At 34.2% G+C, this 23,528-nt stretch overlaps 2 protein-coding genes across 5 annotated transcripts; both read right to left on the bottom strand.

Moving 5' to 3' along the window:
• Positions 1–1,338: 1,338 nt before the first annotated feature.
• On the bottom strand, positions 1,339–5,355 carry LOC116140777 (4-coumarate--CoA ligase-like 9). Of its 4 annotated transcripts, XM_031426367.1 has the most exons (7): positions 4,178–5,355; positions 3,768–3,957; positions 3,545–3,690; positions 3,357–3,424; positions 3,252–3,267; positions 1,815–1,901; positions 1,339–1,527 (listed from the first exon to the last, which is right to left on the bottom strand). In XM_031426367.1, the coding sequence occupies exons 1-7, from the start codon at positions 5,177–5,179 to the stop codon at positions 1,399–1,401; spliced, it is 1,638 nt and encodes a 545-aa protein (XP_031282227.1). In that variant the 5' UTR covers positions 5,180–5,355; the 3' UTR covers positions 1,339–1,398. The 4 variants fall into 4 exon arrangements, with proteins under 4 accessions (XP_031282227.1, XP_031282217.1, XP_031282223.1 ...); XM_031426357.1 differs by lacking the exons at positions 1,339–1,527; positions 1,815–1,901 and adding an exon at positions 2,502–2,843 and having other exon boundaries at positions 3,165–3,267; positions 4,178–5,354; XM_031426363.1 differs by lacking the exons at positions 1,339–1,527; positions 1,815–1,901 and adding an exon at positions 2,505–2,857 and having other exon boundaries at positions 3,165–3,267; positions 4,178–5,353.
• A 12,132-nt stretch (positions 5,356–17,487) lies between these two features.
• On the bottom strand, positions 17,488–19,874 carry LOC116140517 (4-coumarate--CoA ligase-like 9). Its single transcript, XM_031426145.1, is given in 7 exon segments — positions 17,488–17,669; positions 17,752–17,852; positions 18,222–18,249; positions 18,252–18,288; positions 18,367–18,512; positions 18,592–18,778; positions 18,864–19,874. Coding segments are annotated over 7 exon segments (1,692 nt in total).
• Positions 19,875–23,528: the final 3,654 nt, after the last annotated feature.

The following is a 23,528-nucleotide window of genomic DNA, read 5'->3' as shown; positions in this document are numbered from 1 at the left end:
AATAAATAAATAAAATTTAAAATTGAGAGAAAAATAAACAAAAACCTTAATTAAGTTTAAAAATTGTGAAAAATAATACAAACAAAAAATCAAATTATACTTAATCAAACAGGGTTATTTTCGGTATTAAATAAGGTTTAAAAAGTTTTTTAGTACATTAAATATCTACTTAGTCCAACATTTCTCAAATCTGTCACTTTAACCCATTTCTCTTTTCTTTTGTAGCTTAACCTTTGATTGTGTATTTGTGTTATCGTCATACATCAATTTGTTTGTTTTTCACGTCTTTAAAAGATTAAAATGGTTTGTAGTAATGGTAAAAGAGCAAAATGAGATTTCACTTGATAATAAAAGAGCAAAAAAAGATTTCACTTGATAGTAAAAGAGTAAAAAAAAAAGTTTTATGAACTCTTGAGTGCAAGTCTCTATAAGCTTTAATAGGGGTGCTCATTGGTCACTGAGGGGTTTACTTGGTCATCAACTTCAAGACTCTAGGAAATTAGTTGAGATGCACACAAATTGGTCCGGACATTGTGGTTACCAAAAATAATATAAAATGGTTTGCATTATTATAGGGTAATTTTCTATAATTAAAATTTGAAGCTAAAGGACTTTGTTTCATACTATGAAATTTATAGAAGGTAGGTTTGCGGTTGTGAAAGGTCTTCGAAAGTAAATTTAAACCAATCCTTAGATCGATGTATAAGCTGTTCTGGTAAATGGAGCTGTGGCCGACGAAGCTCAGTGATAGTGGAAGAAATAATTGTGATCGATGAACTGAAGAAATTTGGGTGTGCTAACTTTTGATATATATACGAAATCATACTTACGAGAGTCAAGACCTCCTTTAGATATATCATGATTGTCTCTTTTTTCAATAATATCTTATACATAATACCTTCAACTATGATTTCAGCCTGATGCTCTTACTGATTTTTCTCCTACTCAATGAACTTCGCTATTCATCAATCAGTCTCCTGGCTCTCCTCGGCCATGCCTCCAGATGATCTAGTTCAAATTATAATGGCACCAGAAGAATCCTACTTCATTGTGTAATTTGTTTGAATTTTGCAATAGAGACGGCTTTACATTAGGAGATGCAGCTATAACAACATTATAATATTTCTGGGTTTGCCGAAGCTGGAAATCCAAAAGTTTTTACTTGTTGATATGCTATTGGTACAGTAGCAGGCTTTTGTTCACCATTGTTGTTGGAGAAAAATGTTTTTGAAGAATGCAAGAACAGATTCAGTTCTTAGTACATGCTATAATTATATTGGATAATTTTTAAAAGGGAGGGAGGATAAAATTATTGGAAGTACAATTAATTCTGAATGTTTAGAGTAGAAATAATTGTCATGAGATATTTCACCAACTTCTTTGTTGGGATATCTGTCATTACAGCCTTGATGAAGTCCCTGGTGGAACAGCAACTTTTCTCAGCTCTTTTCTCAATATTTTGCCAGCTGCACTCTTGGGTATGGAATTGATAAACGCTACACGCCTTATTTTCTTGTAAGGTGCAACCTGAAATTACCAACAAAAAAGGAACAAACCTATTTTTTCATGACATGTTTCTCATACATCAACATTATAAATGCTTACGTTTATATAATATAATATTGCTTCGATCCATGTCATGTCATTCTACTTATCTGAAGTTTGATCTAATTACAAGAAACTAAACCCGGCCATTTTGAGATAAAGGTAGACTGCAAACATTTTTGAGGCAGATATGATTCTCAAGACTTTCAAAAGAGACATGAACAAAATCAAGTAAGTGTCATATAAAAATATGACAGGAAATTAAGCACCTGTTTTGCCACAAAATCCATTATTTCTGCTTCGTTAAGGGTGCTTTGGGGCTGTCTTACCACAAAAGCCATCGGTACTTGACCAGCCTCNGGGTAATTTTCTATAATTAAAATTTGAAGCTAAAGGACTTTGTTTCATACTATGAAATTTATAGAAGGTAGGTTTGCGGTTGTGAAAGGTCTTCGAAAGTAAATTTAAACCAATCCTTAGATCGATGTATAAGCTGTTCTGGTAAATGGAGCTGTGGCCGACGAAGCTCAGTGATAGTGGAAGAAATAATTGTGATCGATGAACTGAAGAAATTTGGGTGTGTTAACTTTTGATATATATACGAAATCATACTTACGAGAGTTGAGACCTCCTTTTTATATATCATGATTGTCTGTTTTTCAATAATATCTTATACATAATACCTTCAACTATGATTTCAGCCAGATGCTCTTACTGATTTTTCTCCTACTCAATGAACTTCGCTATTCATCAATCAGTCTGCTGGCTCTCCTCGGCCATGCCTCCAGATGATCTAGTTCAAATTATAATGGCACCAGAAGAATCCTACTTCATTGTGTAATTTGTTTGAATTTTGCAATAGAGACGGCTTTACATTAGGAGATGCAGCTATAACAACATTATAATATTTCTGGGTTTGCCGAAGCTGGAAATCCAAAAGTTTTTACTTGTTGATATGCTATTGGTACAGTAGCAGGCTTTTGTTCACCATTGTTGTTGGAGAAAAATGTTTTTGAAGAATGCAAGAACAGATTCAGTTCTTACTACATGCTATAATTACATTGGATAATTTTTAAAAGGGAGGGAGGATAAAATTATTGGAAGTACAATTAATTTTGAATGTTTAGAGTAGAAATAATTGTCATGAGATATTTCACCAACTTCTTTGTTGGGATATCTGTCATTACAGCCTTGATGAAGTCCCTGGTGGAACAGCAACTTTTCTCAGCTCTTTTCTCAATATTTTGCCAGCTGCACTCTTGGGTATGGAATTGATAAACGCTACACGCCTTATTTTCCTGTAAGGTGCAACCTGAAATTACCAACAAAAAAGGAACAAACCTGTTTTTTCATGACATTTTTCTCATACATCAACATTATAAATGCTTACGTTTATATAATATAATATTGCTTCGATCCATGCCATGTCATTCTACTCATCTGAAGTTTGATCTAATTACAAGAAACTAAACCCGACCATTTTGAGATAAAGGTAGACTGCAAACATTTTTGAGGCAGATATGATTCCGAAGACTTTCAAAAGAGACATGAACAAAATCAAAGCTTTGAGATGAAAATCAAGCAAGTGTCGTATAAAAATATGACAGGAAATTAAGCACCTGTTTTGCCACAAAATCCATTATTTCTGCTTCGTTAAGGGTGCTTTGGGGCTGTCTTACCACAAAAGCCATCGGTACTTGACCAGCTTCTTTATCTGGATATCTGTCATTACATTTAAATTTCAGCATAGATGATAGAAAAAGTTGAATAACAACAATTTCTAAATAAAACAGAGGCCACATTTCGTTTACCCTATTACTGCAGCATCAACTATCTGTGGGTGAGAAATAAGCAATTGTTCTAGTTCTGCTGGAGCCACCTGCAGGTAATAGCAATGCATACATGACTCCAAATATGTAGCCAGTCATCAACAAGATAATGAAGATTGAAGAGTTAAATTAATGAGACCTTAATTGGACCCATCTTGATTGATCACTACCTGATATCCCCTGTATTTTATTAGCTCCTTGAGTCTATCCACAACAAAAAGGAAACCATCCTCATTAATGTAGCATATATCACCCGTCCTCAACCACCCATCAGATAACAAAGTAGCAGAAGTTGATTCCTCCTCCCCAACGTAACCTGCAAAAATTCTTAGATACTATTTGATACACAAATATGCAAATTAATTAACCTCTTGCAAGGTTTTAAATATATACCTTTCATTACCGAGGGTCCTTTAACCCAAAGTTCTCCTTCTTTGCAAGGAGGCAAGGCTTCACCTGTTTCAGGATCCACAATTTTTCCTTCAAAACTTCCCGAAAGCCTGCCCGTTGAGCCCCATAGCTTTGCTTCTTCTGGACCTTTTGTCAAAAAAATCGCTCCAGCCGTTTCAGTCAATCCGTAACCCTTTGTATCAAGAAGCCAACACAAATCAAACTTTCTATTTGTCAATATCTTGTCCAAAATGAAAATTTTAAAAGCTGATTTTATTAATAAAAGAAAAAATTAAGTGGCTGGAGCATTTCATCATCCGTATGATCAGTCTAATAGAATGTATTTAGTTACTAAATAATAATAATTCTTAATACAATAAGAAATTTCATCATCCAAAACTCTCTTGATCTACCTGCCCCAACACGATTTTCGGAAACCTCGCCGTAAATGCCGCAATGATATCCTTTCCAAGTGGAGCAGCACCACTCACTACAATCTCGACTGAGCTCAAATCATAGCTGTCCGTTAAACCACCCTTTGACAAGGCCACAATCACCGGTGGGGGAAAAACCAAGCGTGTTACCCTAAACTCCTCTACAGCCTTCAACATCTTCTTTAAATCAAACCTCTCCATCACCACCACTGTCTCACTCAACGCCACCGATCTCAGACTGAAAATGAACCCGACCATGTGAAAATACGGCATCGTATACAACGTAACTGTCGGGGACTCTCGCTCTTGCCGAGATGCATAGGAATTCGCAATTTGTGCCATTAAGTTTCTCTGAGTCAACATCACCCCCTTCACATTTCCGGTTGTTCCGGAAGAGTACATGATCGCTGCCAAATCGGATTGTTTCACTTTAACGTGATCGAATTCATGTTTTGAACTCATCATTATTGACTCGAATTCTGAAGAGTCGATGAGGATCGTCTGGTGTTTAAGTTTAGGGAGCTTGTGAAAAGTGGATGCCGTGGCGAATGCAATCACCGGCTTCGATAACTGAACTTGTCGGGAAATCTCTGACTGGGTGCTGAGTGGGTTAGCCGGAGAGATGACTACACCGAGTGAGAGAAGGGAAAAGTAAAGGATTGGTAGTTGGATAGAGTTTGGAGAGAGTATAAAAGCTGTGTCGTTTATGGACAACTGGGTTACTTTCTGCAAATAAGCCGCCAGGCAGTTTGTTCTTCGAGTGAACTCAGAGTATGAAATACGTTGAGCAGTGACAGAGTTGATTAAAGCCACGGAGTCATGAGGCCATGGGGAAGTGGCTAGTAGTGAGAAAGCGTATTCAGCAGCTGACAGCGGAGTGTCTTCTAGAGGAAGATCAATGGGAGGTCTGAGGCTGTGAAAGGTCTTGGTAATGGAGTTGAAACCACTCCTTGTGTCGATTTGCAGGCTTTTCGGGTCCATTGGGAGGTGTCCGGTGAAGGTCTCGGTAACGAAGGAAGAAAGTATGATGATTTGCTGAGAAAATTAGATTTGTGATGAATTTTTGTTTTGTGGGTTGGAGAAACTTGGCGAAGTTGGTGACTAGTGGTGGGCTTCGATTACAAAATGTTGTCGGTGAAACAAGTTTAACTTTCAAAGTTTCAATGAAGAATGCCTCTTTAGTCTTTTCATTCTTGGATCTCTCTTTATCTATACCAACTAATAATAATATGGTATGTGTATATAATCACTTAATCAACTATTATTGATAAGAAATTATAAGTAAAACTTATATTTTTTTTAATTGGATCTTTAAAATAAATTCTTTTAATGAGATTCTATTTAGGTCAAAAGCATAATATAAATCAAAATGATCAAACAACCCAACAAGGCTCAAAAGGCTTATTAATTTATTTTGTTGATATAGATCAACAAAAAGATACTGCAAGCTTAAAAGACATTTTATTATTTAATTCAAGTTAGTATGCTGTGTTTTTATTAAAAGTTTTATAATGTGTGACTTTATTATTCATAATGAGAAGAGTTTGATAGGTATGATATAGTTGTCATAACATAATAGAAAATAGATAGGGTAGCTCTGTTGTAGATTTTGTAAGTGTACGAAATTGTTTAAGCAATAAAGTATATAAATACGGATATCGAAGCCAAGAAAATTATTATTATCAACTACCAATTTAAACTATCCTTACTATTTGATCATCCAAATTGTATCAAAGAAAACCTAAATTAAATAAAATTAACAATTGAAATTAAAAAGAGAACTAAAAAAACAAATCTTTGGGTTAAAACACGATGACTAGATCTAGGGCATAGATTTTACACCAACTCCTATTCATATGTATTGATCATTATGCTAATTTATTAAGCTCTTCTTAAAGGTCAAACTCCTAAATTTCCAATAAATTTTTCTCGAACAATTATCGAATTAACTTCTAATTACTAACACGAATTATCTCAATAAGATTTAAGCAATTGAAGATCATTACGTTCTATGGAGTTTACCAGAACCTCATAAGTTGCATTAAACTATCTCTAGCGTTCGCTCATCTATGGTTTTACTACTGTAGACCAACAAGTATCATCTCTCGATCTCAACTAGTCTATTAAGATCAAAATTCATTTGTGGGCCCTTAAGAATCAAAAGCATAGGTATATAGTAAAACTTAAGAAATTTTTTTAATAAAAATTAACAGCATAAATCAACACATAATCAAGAGATTGGGCTACATTTTAGCCACAAAATCAATTTAGTTTATAATCAATATGAAAAAAACAATCATCTTGTTGAAATAAGAAACATGAGTTCAAGAAAGAAATAAGAAGACTCTCTATATGTTCAATCAAAAGTTCAAAAATTTTGTCACTTTGATCTCTCTTGCATTAGCTCCTTTAATTCTTCTCCCCAAAGAATCCCCAAAAAATGCTAAAAGACTTCTATTTAATTCCACAAGGGTTAGGGTTTTATTTCCTTAATTTTATTTAGTTAAGACTCTTAACCCTATTTTCTAATAAAAAAATAGGAAGAAAAATTTATAGCTATCGTGACTGTGCCCCGGCACTGTGCTGGGGCGCGGTCGATTCTAGACAAAGTGTGCTACGGCACAGTGATAACTGCTCCTTCTTTAGTTCAAATCTCGTCTCATTCTTCAGCACTCTAGGATGATGATGTTTGAGCTGATAACGATGGAATCTGGAGAAGTGAAATGTAGCCCTTTAAATTAGTTTTCCAACAGTCAAAGAATTGTCTTGGTCTGAGGTATAAGCTTGAGTATTATTGAAATATTGAGGCATGCTAAAACTGGAGCGTAATCTAGAATGTCCTCTTTACTTCAAAGCTCCAACTTTCGATTCAACTCCCATTCTCGATCCGTTTGTTTCTACTCATCGCTCATTCTGTAGCCGATATGATTCTTATACGAGCATAACATTTAGCACTAATAACTTGAAAAAACACACAAAACACACCGTGATCTATAAAAGACAATTATTGAAAAATTAAGTAACTTTACCAATTAAGCCTAATTTATCACAAATAATCCTCATAAACCACTAACTAAATGCGTATTTTCAAGCTCTTATCAAGCTCAATTTAGAATTAATTGGTAATTTGGCATGCATGATGATAGAGAATATATGCTATAATGAAAGACCAGCAATGCATGAAGAGTGGTGGAAATGGAGAAGAAAGCATGAAAGGATGGATTAAAAAAAATGGTTTTCATGCAAAGCTTGAAAAGAGATTATACCTACTCCTTTGCTTTGGATTGATGAAGATTAGCCTCAAAAGGATGAAACCTCCATACTTTAACACCACCTTGAGAGATTAGAGGTGGTCATGGGTTTGAGAGAGAGTTTTAGTTTGTTTTTGAGTGAACAAGTGAAGAATGAACTAAAATGCAACTTTTGCGTTATATATACTTGGACAATTTTGCAATTATTTATTTTTCACTTCCAAGCCCAATAAAATCTTTTTTAGAAGAGACCCCACAAATTTAAGCTACCCTTTGAATAATCAATATTATTCAAGGGCCCATGTAAACTAAACTAGTTTACATTAACAATCCATAAATTTACCTTTTACCCTTAACTATTAAAAGGATATTTTTGTTCATCTCATTAATTAACACTTTAAGATATAATAATTAATTATTGTTTGACCATTTAAACCTTAAAATGTCACAAATAATTTTCTATGTAACTATTACTATGGAAATCCGTTATTACCCTCGGAAGGTGCTAGCCCTCTTTGGATAATCATTCTCTCTCTCATCTTCTCTAACTCTCAAGGCTATTGTGTGACGGAGGTCCACCGTGGGTTAGCGTAAGCAGGTTTTGGATGAATCCAGAAACCTGTCCGGAGGCCGAACGACTATGGTAAACATCTAGTAATGTGCCATAGTCCCTAAACCACGATGAAGAAATACTTCATCGAACCCATTTAAGATCATACATCCATGCAAGTAAAGTCCCTCCATTTGAGATATCTGATCGAGCACGGATCATGGAATGTCAAAATCCTAAAATCGATCTTCTATCGAATCGTCGATCAATATGTTCGGAACTCGTCATCACAAACTTGCTTTGTAGACTAATAATAGACTTTGGCCAGAGATTCTGATTTCCGACATTTATCGACGTCATTAGGAACTCGAATCCGGATAGAGTTAGCGGTACTCCGCTCCTATATTTTCGAGTCAAGGATCCCCTCTTGACCATCGTTCATTTCCACATATGAATAAAGCATGACCATATAGGCTGTATTATACGAAACATGATTAGTCTCGTACTATACACCATATGAACCATACGCATCCGTATCGGATCCAACTACAATGTCTCAGGTCAAAGGACTACTCGTGCACTGATATAACCAAACGATAAATCATTGACTACATGCTTTTCTAAGTGATTTGTCGTTATTCGGTCACGTTCGAAAACAGTTCACACAACTGCTAATCCATACCAATGACCCCGTGACATGACTATTATCGTCATCCGTACTTATATCAACTCGATCTTTCGGAGCAAGTCATATGCTCACTGTGCAATGTAGTTGCCACAAATTATATTGCTTCCGTAGGGAACCCTTTCGATAATTCATTTACCGATTAAATGAATCATCTGGACAATTCATATACATACTTTATTTTAAATGCATGACTAAATAAAGGAAGCAATTTATATAATGAATTGAAGAACTTTTCTTCTATTATTTAGATATATAGATACAGACAAAATGCTCTGAAACCGACAACACGAATGGTTTCTAGGGCCTACACTAATATACACTAACAAACTCCCACTTGACATAAAGCCATTCATTGTTGTATCTCACCCATTTCTCAAGATGATGGTCCAATTTTCAGTGTCATCGCCTTAGTCAGTGGATCAACTACATTTTCTGCTGAAGGAGTCTTGAATTTAATCTCTCTAGCTCCAACGAATCTCAAAAATGTGATATTTATGCTGAATGTGTTTGAATTTTGGTGGGCTCTTGATTCTTTGCCTGTGCAATAGCTCCAGTATTGTCACAGAACATGCATATAGGCAAGCCATGTTTGGAACACACCAAGTTCAATTACGAGCTTTCGCATCCAAACATCCTCCTTTGCTGCTTCTAAAGCAACAATGTATTCAGCTTCTGTAGTGGAGTCAGCTGTGGTTGTCTGTTTGGAACTTTTCTAACTAACAGCACCTCCATTACATATAAAAATGTACCCTGACATAGACTTTCTATCATCATATCTGATTGGAAATCAGAATCTGAGTATCCTTGAATGTTAACTCTGAACATCCATAACTCAGAACTAGATCTTTAGTTCTTCTCAAGTACTTAGGATCGATTTTACAACTGACCAATGTTTCTCCCTGGGTTTGACTGATATTTGCCGTAACACTACAGCATAAGCTATATGGTCTTGTACATAGCATTGCGTACATTAAGCTACCTACGGCAGACGCATAAGGCACATTACGATTCGCTGCTGCTCTCATCGGTCTTTGGACCCATCTCCTTAGAAAGATGAAGGCGTGAGTGAAGGGCAAGAGACCTCTCTTAGAGTTCTCCATGCTAAATTTTTAGCATTTTCTCTAGGACAATTTCTGGGATAATCCAAGTACCCTTTTCGTTCTATCTCTATAGACACGAATGCCAAGGACATATGTCGCTTCTCTAAGTCTTTCATCGAGAAGGTTTGGACAACCAAACTTTAACCTCTGTCATCATGCCTAACATTTCCCATATAAAAGTATGTCATCTACATATAATATGAGAAACGTGATGGCATGATCTTTAACCCATTTGTATACACAGGGCTCATCGGATTCTTAACAAAACCAAATGATTGATATATTGTCAAATCGAATGTTCTAGCTTCTTGAAGCTGCTCAATCCAAAATGGATCGTGCAATTTGCACCTTATGTTTTCAGCAGAGGATACAAAACCTATCGATTGTTCCATATAGATGTTTTCCTCAATAAACCCAATGAGGAAACCTGTTTTTCCACATCTGCCAAATTCATAATCATGGTATGCTGCAGAGCTAGCATTATACGGAAGATTTAATCATAGCTACAGGCGAGAAGGTTTCCTCATAATCCAATCCTTGTTTCTGAGTATACCTTTCGCCACCAGTCGAGCTTTGAAGGTCTCTACCTCCCCATCCTTGCCAAATTTTCCTTTGTAGACCCATTACAACCTATAAGAACTATTCCCTCTGGTGGATCCACAAGCGACCATACTTGATTGGCATGCATTGATTCTCTCAGAATCCATCGCTTCCAACCATTTTCTTGAATCTCTTCCAATATGCTTTTCATAGCTTCTAGGATCATCACCATGATCATTACTCCCACTAAGTAAGATTCAAAATCTTGCTCATGTAGGAACCCATATCTCTCTGGAGGTTTTGATATTTGAAGACTTTCGTACTAGAACCATGTATCTGATTAGAGGTTCGCTGAGTGGACGTTCCATCTTCAACAATCTCGGTTCTTGGCTCTTCGAACTCTCCTTGAGCTCAATATTTCTTCCAACACCTCTCCTCCAAGAACTTGTTTTCGAAGAAGCGCGCATTTCTACTGATCCAAACTCTTTGATCACTGAGAAGTAAAAGTAATATCCTACAATATCTTTAGGATATCCAATGAACCGACCCTCTTGAATTTAACATTCAGCTTATCAGATTAACCAATTTAAATAAGCTGGGCAGCGCCTAAATCTTCATATAAACAGACTTGGACGTCCATACCAATCTCATACAGTGTTTTCTGGACAGTTTTAGACAGGACCTATTAAGGATGTGCACAGCGGTCTAGAGAGCGTACCCCCACAAAGAACTAGTAAGTTTGTAAAACTCACCATCGAATATACCATATCCAATAAGGTACGATTTCTCTTTTAGACACTCCATTAAGCTGGGGTGTATAAGGAGGAGTCAACTGTGAGATGATCCTATTTCTTTTAAGAACTCTTGAACTATGTACTCAAGTATTCACCCCACGATCTGATCTGTAGTATTTTAATACTTTTTCCAGTTGATTTTCTACTTCATTTTTGAATTCTCTGAATTTTTCAAAGGATTCAGATTTGTATTTCATTAAAACAAATACCCATATCGTGACATATCATCTATAAATAATGAATATTCAAATCCTCCCCTGGCTAAAGTACTAAATGGTCCACATACATCTGTATATATGAGTTCTAATAGTTTTTAGCTCGCTCTCCTTTACTCTTAAAGGGAGACTTGGTCATCTTTCCTTGGAGACATGATTCACAGGTTGGATAGGGTTCAAAACCAATGATTTCAGGATCCCACTTTCTTCAAGCTGTACTAATCTTCTCTCTCTTATATGACCTAATCTATGATGCCATAGAATTTTAGGATTTGATTTAGATCGAGTTCTTTTATTAGAAATGGTATTGATTGAAGCATAATCATTAATTCTAAGACATACACACCATTGTATTCACAGTTTACCAACTAAAACATTTCAAAATGTATTGAACATTCATTTCCATTAATAACCTGCTTTACACAAAGCAGAAATAGAAATGATGTTTCTAGTGGATTTTTTAAAGTACAATACTTTAAACAAATTCAAAAATGTCCTAAAGGTAGTCTTAGTGGGCAAGTCCCCATGGCCTCGGCTGCAACTTGGGCCCCATTTCCCAACTCAAAATGATCTCGCCCTTTGTCACCTTAGAACTATTCTGAAGTACCTGCAAAGACATACAAACATGAGATGTTGCTGCTGAATCTAATATCCAGGAATGACTACTGAATTAACAAATTCATATTCAATCATAGACATTGGTTCGTACCTGCTTTTCCTTTGCCTTTCTTTAGACTGTTCAAGTATTGAGGAAGTTCTCTCTCTCTAGTGTCCATCTTCTCAACAGTGGAAAAATTTTCCTTTGCTTTGGCCTTTCTGCCTTGCGCGGGCTTCTTGAAGCTCTTATCTTGGGTCCTACTTTGGACCTCTCTTGGTAGCATTTTGGGCTTTTTATTGGCCGCTAGTGGAGGGCATCAAAGACATCCTCATGTCCTTTCCCTTTCACATCTGCCTGTGAAATTCTTTAAGCTCATTTAGCAATTCAGAGAGGTTTCTCTCAATCCTATTGAGATTGTTGTTAGTTATAAACGGTTTATAATTGGAGGAAGGATTGTAGAATCAAATTCACTTTGAGGTGGGTGGCATGACCACCATATCCATCAGTCGACCTAATCCCTTGATCATCTTAAGAGTATGATCAGCTGGAGGTACTCTTCCCTCAATATGCTTAAAGAGGGATGCACATAACTCATACTCAAAATACTCTAGATTTTTGCTGTACAACTCTTGTAGAGCTATGAGGATATCATAAGCATTGAAAACTCTTCATGCTTAGTTTGAAGTTCTCATTCATGGAGGCTAGCATGTAATTTTTAGCACTCTGCCATCTTTCTCCACTTTTCAAGAGCATCAAGCTCAGCTTGTGGGAGCATCCGGTCCAATATCAAGTGAAGAGGTGCTTCTAGGACATAAGCAATTCTTTCAAAAATCTAGAACAATTCTAAGATTCTTAGCCAATCTTTTAGGTTGGGTCCGGTTAACATGTTATTATCCATTATCCTTAGGGGAACATTGTTGGCCATTTTTCAATTATTTATCACAAGATGAAAATGCAAAAAAAAGTAATTTATTAGTGTCTTGTAATCTTTTAAACTTTTAATGCATAATCAAATTAGCTCCCATATTTTATTGGAGTCTCTAACCCTTAAATAGGATCCAAAAATTTCGTTGGATTAAATTTCTTAGTGGGGAATCAATTTCTTATCAAATTCAATTAACCTCACATAATAGAATTCTTGGTTAATTAAGTCTAATAAGTAGGAAACTTTTTCCTTTATATCACTATATAAGGTTTGATTCATATTCCTTATCCTAGCTTCGGATACCTCACATAATAGAATTCTTGGTACCCTAGGCTAGTTAAATCCGAACATTGTGCTTCTTAGGATGGCATTTTCTCATGTCCTCACATAATAGAATTCTTGGTCAAGGTGAAAATATCCATCCAAGAACAAGATCAACTTAATTTATGATATAAAGATATATCCCTCACATAATAGAAATCTTGGGTATTAAATTTATATCAAAGAATTTAGTTATCCCACAATGGGAGACTTGGATTTAATAATTTTAATTGGGGAGATTAGGTTAAACTTTAGTTAATTCATTTTAGCATGCCATGTTAATTAACCATTCATACATATCACATATATGCATAAACTAAAGCATGTGGGTTGATCATGGGCTTTTCGAAAATACATCCTAAAGCAAACATTTACCCTAAATACTATATCTTTGATTGGATCGTCATCCGGATGCTCTTCGGTTCCCGTCTAGCCGATTCCATTACAAATAGATCTTAGGCACGCAGGCCCGATTAAAAATAAATAATAAAAATTTAATTATTACAAGCCATTTAATAAAAGAAATTTACAAACATTTTTTAATATTTGAAAACCAAATGGCGCCCATGATCAACCCTCTAATCTAATATTCATTCATCACATAAATAAATATTAAACATTCATACCAAATATAATAAAACAATTATTAAAGGCATGAATATAAACAATTATTTAAAGTATATATATATATAATATATAATATTATATATATATATATATATATATCTAATAATTATATATATATATATATATATATATATATTTACATATATAAAATAAATATATCTCATATATTAATAGTATTATATATATAAAATATTCATGTGGTAATTTAATTCAACTTTGGGGCATGCAACAATTCAACATTTATAAAAATCATTACACAAACACTTTTGTATATTCTACCCAAAGATATATTATTTAATTACTACATATTTCAATACTTTTCACAAAAGTCATGCATGGCACAGATAAATGGGTTTATTACTCAAAGAGTAATCATTATAGACACAGTTACTTTTAACTAAAGTAATTTTTCTAGAATTATTTTCTAAAGACAATCATGTCATTTGCATATCATTTTTTGAAACCATCAAACAACCAAATTATTACATTTCAAAAATATAATAATTTATGTCATGCAATGATGCGTTATAAGATAATTTATCAAATTGAATATCCTACATTAAAATACCACATCAATATAATATCATAATCTCATATGAATTAATAATCCAAACTTTATGCTAACATCAAATTCCACCACTAAACATTTGCAACATTTGCATACACTTCATGCAAAATATACTTTAATCAAATAAAGGAAATGAACATGCATGAACATTTTTCTAAAAAATATCATGCAACATTTCCTAAAGCATCATTCATCAATGCATGAATGAAATGACATATAATTATGGCAAAATAGTCATGGCTGAGAATGACTATATGCATGCATGTAGTTCTAACATATCTCATGCAATAACAATCATCCAACATGCTATAACCATCATCCAAACATGCTTTAAATCACATTCTAACATATCCAAACATATTAGAGCAAGAAGAAAAACAGTTTTCCTTAAACAAAGGATGGTGAGAATCACCATATGCATCAAACATGCTTATTACATCAAATACTCATTCATTACAAAGGCATGCTCTTATAACCATTACCTTATTCAAAACATATGAGAATGAGAAGAAAAAAGAACATCCACCTCTGATCTATGTATGGCCGGACATGCATGTAGGAGCTACTATGAAAAAAATCATTTTTGAACCATATCACTAACATGCAAACTCAACCAAGTTGATGAATATTAGAACACATGGAAAATGTCATTTTGCTATAAATTCGACATGCAAGGAGCTTTTAGCTCTGATACCATTTGAAAGACCAGCATGCTGCATGAAGAGTGGTGGAAATGGAAGAGAAAGCATGAAAGGATGGATTAAAAAAAACGGTTTTCATGCAAAGCTTGAAAAGAGATATACCTACTCATTTGCTTTGGATTGATGAATATTAGCCTCAAAGGATGAAACCTCCACACTTTAACATCACTTGAGAGATAGAGAGTGGACGTGGTTTGAGAGAGAGTTTTAGTTGTTTTGAGTGAACAAGTGAAGAATGAACTAAAATGCAACCTTTTGCATTTATATATACTTGGGCAATTTTACAATTATTTATTTTCACTTCCAAGCCCAATAAAATCTTATTTTATAAAGGGACCCACGAATTTATTATGCTACACTTTGAATAATCAATATTATTCAAGGGCCCAGTAAACTAAACTAGTTTACATTAACAATTCATAATTTACCCTTTTACCTTTAAACTATTAAAAGGAATTTTGTTCATCTCATAATCTTAACACTTTAAGATATAATAATTAATTATGCTTGACCTTTAACCCTTAAAATGTCACAAATAATTTTCTATGTAACTATTACTATGGAAATCCCGTTATTACCCTTGGAAGGTGCTAGCCCTCTTCGGATAATCATTTCTCTTCGCATCCTTCTCTAACTTCTCAGGCTATTGGTGTGACCATGTAGGTCCACCATGGATTAGTTGTGAGTCGGTTCTGGATTGAATCCAGAAACTGTCTAGAGGCCAATCATGGAAAGTCAAAATCCTAACTCGATCTTTACCGAATCGTCAATCAATATGTTCGGAACTCGTCATCACAAACTTGCTTTTGCATGACTAATAATAGACTCTGGCCAGAGATTCTGTTTCCAACATTATCGACATTCATCTAGGAACTCGATCTGGATAGAGTCAGCGGTACTCCCGATCTATATTTTCGAGTCAATGGATCTCCTCTTGACCATCGTTCGTTTCCGCATATGAATAACGCATGACCAAATAGGCTTTATTGTACGAAACATGATTAGTCTCGTACTTATACACCATATGAACCATACGCATCCGTATCGGATCCAACTACAAGTCTCAGGTCAAAGGACTACATCGTGCACTGATATAACCAAACAATAAATCATTGACTACATGCTTTTCCAAGTGTTGTCGTGATCAGTCACGTTCGAAAAACAGTTCACCAACTGCTAATCCATAGCAATGACCCAGTGACAGACTATCATCGTCATCCGTATTATATCAACCATGATATCTTTCAGAAGCATTCGATATGCCTATGCAATTAATTGCAAAATTATATTGCTTCCGTAGGGAACCCTTTTCGATAATTCATTTACCGATTAAATGAATCATCTGGACAATTCATATACATACTTTATTTTAAATGCATGACTAAATAAAGGAAGCAATTTATATATATGAATTGAAGAACTTTTTCTTCTATTATTTATGATATATAGATACAAGACAAAATTCTCTAAAACCGACAATACGAATGGTTTCTGGGGCATACACTAATATACACTAACAATAGTATATGATGACACCGAAGATCTGAGGCTGTGAAACATCTTCGCAAGAGAATTGATACACTGTTTGGATCGATGTGCAAAGTTATCTAGAAAATATTGTATCAAGAAATGAATCGTACAAGCGGGTTAAATGTTTCCTTCATAAGAGAAGATTTATGTCAACACGTCTCCATTAAAGATTAGAATATATATGGTCACTACTTAAAAAGTATCTAACATCTAAAACACCAGTATCATTTTAGAATAATACTACACATACATCATTCCCATACAATATTATGTGGCAAGATATGATTGGGTGAAAGTTTAATTTTAATTTTAAATTAGCCAATCATATCTTGTCACATAATGTTGTATGATAAATATTGTATGAAAATGATGTATGTGTAATATTACTCATCATTTTATATGAGTATGCATATAAAGAGTATATATATATATATATATATATATAATATTTTTTATTACTTATTGTCTACAACGTTTGTAATCGGTATCTTAAGTTACATGTTAAAAAAAGTCAAAATAAAAGTATACGTATTATGATTGATGAAGAAATTGAAAACTTATATAATTTATAAAATGAGAAGTGATTGATAGGTGACTTCTGATGACAACAATGGAGATAATTAAGATTAGGGTTAGATAGGTTTAGAGCTAATGGAGATAATATTGCTTTCATATATAAGGAAAAATTAGCCATGTCTATTACTATGTGAATATATATATAAAAATAATAATTACCAAACATCCTTCCTTTAAGTTTTCGGAAATCCCAGCCAAGGACTTGGGAGTTGGCTCTGCAAGTGAAGGAAATTGGAAGACCATTGACACGATTAACAATAGTCCAAAACAAAATAATAGATAAATTTATTATTACCTCAAAACGTTTAATTCAACTCAACAGCTACAAATAGAATGACATGGTTCACGATGATGAATAAAAATATTACTGCAGACCTAAAGAAGACAACAAACTTCCTCAACTCCCTTCTCAATATTTTGCCAGATGCATTCTTGGGTATGGAATCAATAAATGCTATACGCCTTATCTTCTTGTGCGGTGCAACCTGAAAATCAAATACAATTTACTTACAAACAACATGAACATTTGTTTTGAGTTATATATATATTATGAGAGGAAATTAAGCACCTGGTTGCCACAAAATGCATTATTTCAACTTCACTGAGGATACTTCCGGGCTGTCTTACCACAAATGCCATAGGTATCTCACCAGCTTCTTCGTCCGGATATCTGCCATTCTCATTTATGTTTATCAAGATTTATATATCAAATAAAAAATTTTGTTGACTTAAAAAAGAAAAGTTTAATATCATCATAATATTTTAGTTATATGTAACTATGTTATATTCACTCTTGACAGATATAATATAAGAATAATGCTGCTTACAACTGAATCGTACAATTAGCCAAAAAACATATGATAAAATAATGATTTTATATTAATTTTGTATAATTTTTGTTTAGTTGTATGAATCAGTTGTAAATATAGCACTATTGTATATATTCACATCCATTTTCGTGCCTAATTTTTATTTAAAAAATTAAACTTTTTAGAGGGAACAAAAAACGACTATTAAGATAAAGAAAACTGAAATTTACGGTATTACTGCAGCATCCGCTATATATGTTGAGAAATAAGCAAATTCTCTAATTCTGCTGGAGGAACCTGCAGGTAAATGATAATAATACCTTCATCAAGTGTACAAAATTTATTATTAAACACAGAATGATAGATTATTATTACCTGAAATGCCTGATATTTGATTAATTCCTTGATTCTATCCACAATGAAAGCAAAACCATCGTCATCAATGTAACACAGATCTCCGGTTCTCAACCATCCATCCGTTAACAAAGTAGAAGCAGTTGCTTCTTCGTCCCCAACGTACCCTACAATTTAAAGAGTAGTTTACTCATAAATTACATCTAATCAAATGAAATCATGCATAAAGCACCAGATAGAATTTACCTTTCATTGTTGAGGGTCCTTTAATCCAAAGTTCCCCTTCTTTGCAAGGAGGCAAGGCTCCACCGGTTTCAGTATCAACAATTTTTGCTTCAAAACCCCCTGAAAGTCTCCCGGCGGAACCCAAACGGTTACTTTCTTCTTTACATATTGTACGAAAAACCGCGCCTGTTTCAGTCATCCCGTAAACCTTTATAATCAAGAATCCGTCAAAAATTAATTTTATCCCTGCTAATTCAAACGGATAAATGAAAAAGATGCTTAGCAAATATTACCTGCAACAATACAACTTTCGGGAACCTAGCCATAAATGCCTCCATTGCATCCTTCCAGAATGGAACACCACCACACACTACGCTCTCAAGCGAGCTCAAATCAAAGCTGTCTGTTAAACTACCCTTGCACAGGGCAACCATCACTGATGGTGCACCAATCATATTTGTAACACTAAACTCTTCCACAGCCTTCAACATCTTCTTCGCATCAAACCTCTCCATCCCATTTACCACAAATGTCTCACACAACGCCACTGAAGCTAGAGAACGGATAAACCCGCTAATGTTAAAATACATATTCGTCGTTTGTAACATAACGGCCGTGGATTCTCGCTTTTTTCAAGTTGCACAAATGGTGGCAACTTCTGATATTAAGTTTCTATGAGATAGCATCACACCTTTCACCCTTCCAGTTGTTCCAGAGGAGTACAAGATCGCTGCCAAATGGGATTGACTCAATTTAACGCGCTCGAATTCATATTCTGAGCTCACCATCATTGACTCAAACTCGGGGGAGTCAATGAGGATGGGCTGGTGTTCAAGTGTTGGGAGCTTGTGAACGGTTGATGACGTGGCAAAAGCAATGACCGGCTTAGATAACTTAACTTGGTTGACAATTTCAGATTCCGGGCTGTCTGGGTTAGCGGGAGAGATGATAACACCGAGTGAGAGAAGAGAGAAGTAAAGGATGGGTATCCGAAGAGAGTTTGGAGAGAGTATAAAGGCAGTGTCATTTTTGGAGAGTTCGGTAACTTTCTGCAAATAAGCGGCCAAGGACTTAGTTCTGGTGGTGAACTGAGAGTAGAAAATCCGATGCCCGGTAATCAGGTTGATTAAAGCCACAGAGTCATGCGGCAATGGTGATTTGAGTCTGAGAGAGAAAGCGTATACAGCAGCTGAGAGAGGAGTGTCCTCTTCAGGAAGATCAAGTGGAGGTCTGAGGCTGTGAAAGGTTTTGTTAATTGAATTGAAACCACTCCTTGGATCGATGGGTGAACTTTTCTGGGCCATTTGATTGAAGCAGCTGCAACCATATGCAGAGAATAATGCACTTATAAATTATAATAGATGAAAGTTACCATGGCAAGCTAATGGAAACTTACAAGATTAATTTTTTAAGTTTTGCATGCAGTTCATGTGTATTAATTAATCATTAATTTTGTCGCGGATTGTCAATATTAGCTGTACTATATCTTCCTTTCCCGTTTGGATAGCTTTTATAATAATAAATTGTACTTAACAATATCATCGTGGGTTATTAAAACATTAATTAAGTTTTTCGTGTCACGATGTTAAAAATAAAATAACACTGCTAATTTATTGATTGCAGAAGCTGAAACCATGCATATGCAGAATTTATTGATTATAAATGGAGAAGCTATAGGGGATTAGATTTTTATCTTTTTATGTAATACTTCATATGGTATTTATATTTAAAATTATCAATTCAATTAACCTCACATATAGAATTCTTGGTTAATTAAGTCTAATAAGTAGGAAACTTTTTCCTTTTATATCACTATATAAGGTTTGATTCATATCCTATCCTAGCTCGGATACCTCACATATAGAATTCTTGGTACCTAGGCTAGTTAAATCCGAACAATTGTGCTTTCTTAGGATGGCATTTTCATCATGTCCTCACATAATAGAATTCTTGGTCAAGGTGAAAATATCCATCCAAGAACAAGATCAACTTAATTTTAGATATAAAGATTTATCCCTCACATAATAAATCTTGGATATTAAAATTTATATCAAAGAATTTAGTTATCCCACAATGGGAGACTTGGATTTAATAATTTTAATTGGGAGATTTAGGTTTAACCTTTAGTTAATTCATTTTTAGCATGCCATGTTTAATTAACCATTCATACATATCACATATATGCATAAACTAAAGCATGTGGTTGATCATGGGCTTTTCGAAAATACATCCTAAGCAAACTATTTACCCTAATACTATCTCTTTGATGTGATCGTCATCCGGATGCTTCTCGGTTCCCGTCTAGCCGATTCCATTACAAATTAGATCTTAGGCACGCAGCCCGATTAAAAATAAATAAATAAATTTAATTATTCAAGCATTTAAAAGAATATTACACCATTTTTTAATATTTGAAAACCAATGGCGCCCATGATCAACCCTCTAATCTAATATTCATTCATCACATAAATAAAATTAAACATTCATACCAAATATAATAAACAATTGATTTAAAGGCATGAATATAAACAATTATTTAAAGTATATATATATATATATATATATATATATATATATAATTATATATATATTATATATATATATATTATATATATATATATATTTACTAATATTAAATATAAATATATCTCATATTTAATAGTTTATTTATATAATAAAATATTATGGGTAATTTAATCATACTTTGGGCATGCAACAATTACCATTTTATAAAATCATTACACAAACACTTTTGTCTATTCTACCCCAAAGATATATTATTTAATTACTAACATATTTCAATACTTTTCACAAAAGTCATGCATGGCACAGATAATGGGTTTATTACTCAAAGAGTAATCATTCTATGACACAAGTTACTTTTAACTAAAGTAATATTTTTTATGACACATTATTTTCTTAAAAGACAATCATGTCATTTTGCATATCATATTTTTGAAACCATCAAACAACCAAATTATTACATTTCAAAAATATAATAATTTATGTCATGCAATGATGCGTTATAAGATAATTAATAATCAAATTGAATATCCTACATTAAATTACCACATCTATATAATATCATAATTCATCATATGAATTAATAATCCATAACTTTATGCTAACATCAAATTCCACCACTAACATTTGCAACATTTGCATACACTTCAGCAAAATATACTTTAATCAAATTAAAGGAAATGAACATGCATGAACATTTTTCTAAATAAATCATCATGCAACATTTCCTAAAGCATCATTCATCAATGCATGAATGAAATGACATATAATTATGGCAAACTAGTCATGGCTGAGAATGACTATATGCATGCATGTAGTTCTCAACATATCTCATGCAATAACAATCATCCAAACATGCTAATACCATCATCCAAACATGCTTTAAATACACTTCTAACATATCCAACATATTAGAGCAAGAAGAAAAACAGTTTTCCTTTAAACAAAGAGATGGCTGAGAATCACATATGCATCAAACATCTTATTACATCAAATACTCATCTCATTACAAAGGCATGCTCTTATAACCATTACCATTATTCAAACATATGAGAATGAGAAGAAAAATGAACATCCCCTCTGATCTATGTATGGCCGAGACATGCATGTAGAGCTACTATGAAAAAATTCATTTTTGAACCATATCACTAACATGCAAACTCAACCGTTTGATGAATATATGAACACATGGAAAATGTCATTTTGCTATAAATTCGACATGCAAGGAGCTTTAGCTCTGATACCATTTGAAAGACCAGCATGCATGCATGAAGAGTGGTGGAAATGGAGAGAAAGCATGAAAGGATGGATTAAAAAAAAACGGTTTTCATGCAAAGCTGAAAAGAGATTATACCTACTCATTTGCTTTGGATATGAATATAGCTCAAAGGGATGAAACCTCCACACTTTAACATCACCTTGAGAGATTGAGAGTGGACGTGGGTTTGAGAGAGAGTTTAGTTTGTTTTTGAGTGAACAAGTGAATGAACTAAAAATGCAACCTTTTGCATTTATATATACTTGGCAATTTTACAATTATTTTTTTCACTTCCAGCCCATAAAATCTTATTTTATAAGGGACCCCACGAATTTATATGCTACACTTTGAATAATCAATATTATTCAAGGGCCCATGTAAACTAAACTAGTTTACATTAACAATTCATAAATTACCCTTTTACCCTTTAACTATTAAAAGTATTTTTGTTCATCTCATTATCTTACACTTTAAGATATTAATTAATTTTGCTTGACCAGTTTAACCCTTAAAATGTCACAAATAATTTTCTATGTAACTATTACTATGGAAATCCCGTTATTACCCTGGAAGTGCTAGCCCTCTTCGGATAATCATTTCTCTCTCGCATCCTTCTCTAACTTCTCAGGCTATTGGTGTGACCATGTAGGTCCCCATGGATTAGTTGTGAGTCGGTTCTGGATGAATCCAGAAACTGTCTAGAGGCCCAATCATGGAATGTCAAAATCCTAAACTCGATCTCTAACACGAATCGTCAATCAATATGTTCGGAACTCGTCATCACAAACTTGCTTTTGCATGACTAATAATACCGCTGCCCCGAGATTCTGATTTCCAACATTTATCGACATTCATCTAGGAACTCGATCTGGATAGAGTCAGCGGTACTACTCCGATCCTATATTTTCGAGTCAATGGATCTCCTCTTGACCATCGTTCGTTTCCGCATATGAATAACGCATGACCAAATAGGCTTTATTGTACGAAACATGATTAGTCTCGTACTTACACCATATGAAACCATACGCATCCTATCGGATCCAACACAAGTCTCAGGTCAAAGGACTACATCGTCACTGATATAACCAAACAATAAATCATTGACTACATGCTTTTCCAAGTGATGTCGTTATTCAGTCACGTTCGAAAAACAGTTCACCAACTGCTAATCCATACA

Source organism: Pistacia vera, unplaced genomic scaffold (genome assembly GCF_008641045.1).
Source record: "Pistacia vera cultivar Batoury unplaced genomic scaffold, PisVer_v2 Contig111, whole genome shotgun sequence".
Taxonomy (NCBI): domain Eukaryota; kingdom Viridiplantae; phylum Streptophyta; class Magnoliopsida; order Sapindales; family Anacardiaceae; genus Pistacia; species Pistacia vera.
This window is presented reverse-complemented; position numbering and strand designations above follow the sequence as displayed.

Excerpts from the sequence above, each read along its gene's own strand:
- LOC116140777 (XM_031426357.1), bottom strand. The coding sequence starts at position 5,179 with ATGGACCCGAAAAGCCTGCAAATCGACACAAGGAGTGGTTTCAACTCC. Across the intron at positions 3,958-4,177 it reads CGAAAATCGTGTTGGGGCAG|GGTTACGGATTGACTGAAAC; the intron begins GTAGATCAAGAG and ends CTTGATACAAAG. Across the intron at positions 2,844-3,164 it reads TGGATTTTGTGGCAAAACAG|GAAAATAAGGCGTGTAGCGT; the intron begins GTGCTTAATTTC and ends TGCACCTTACAG.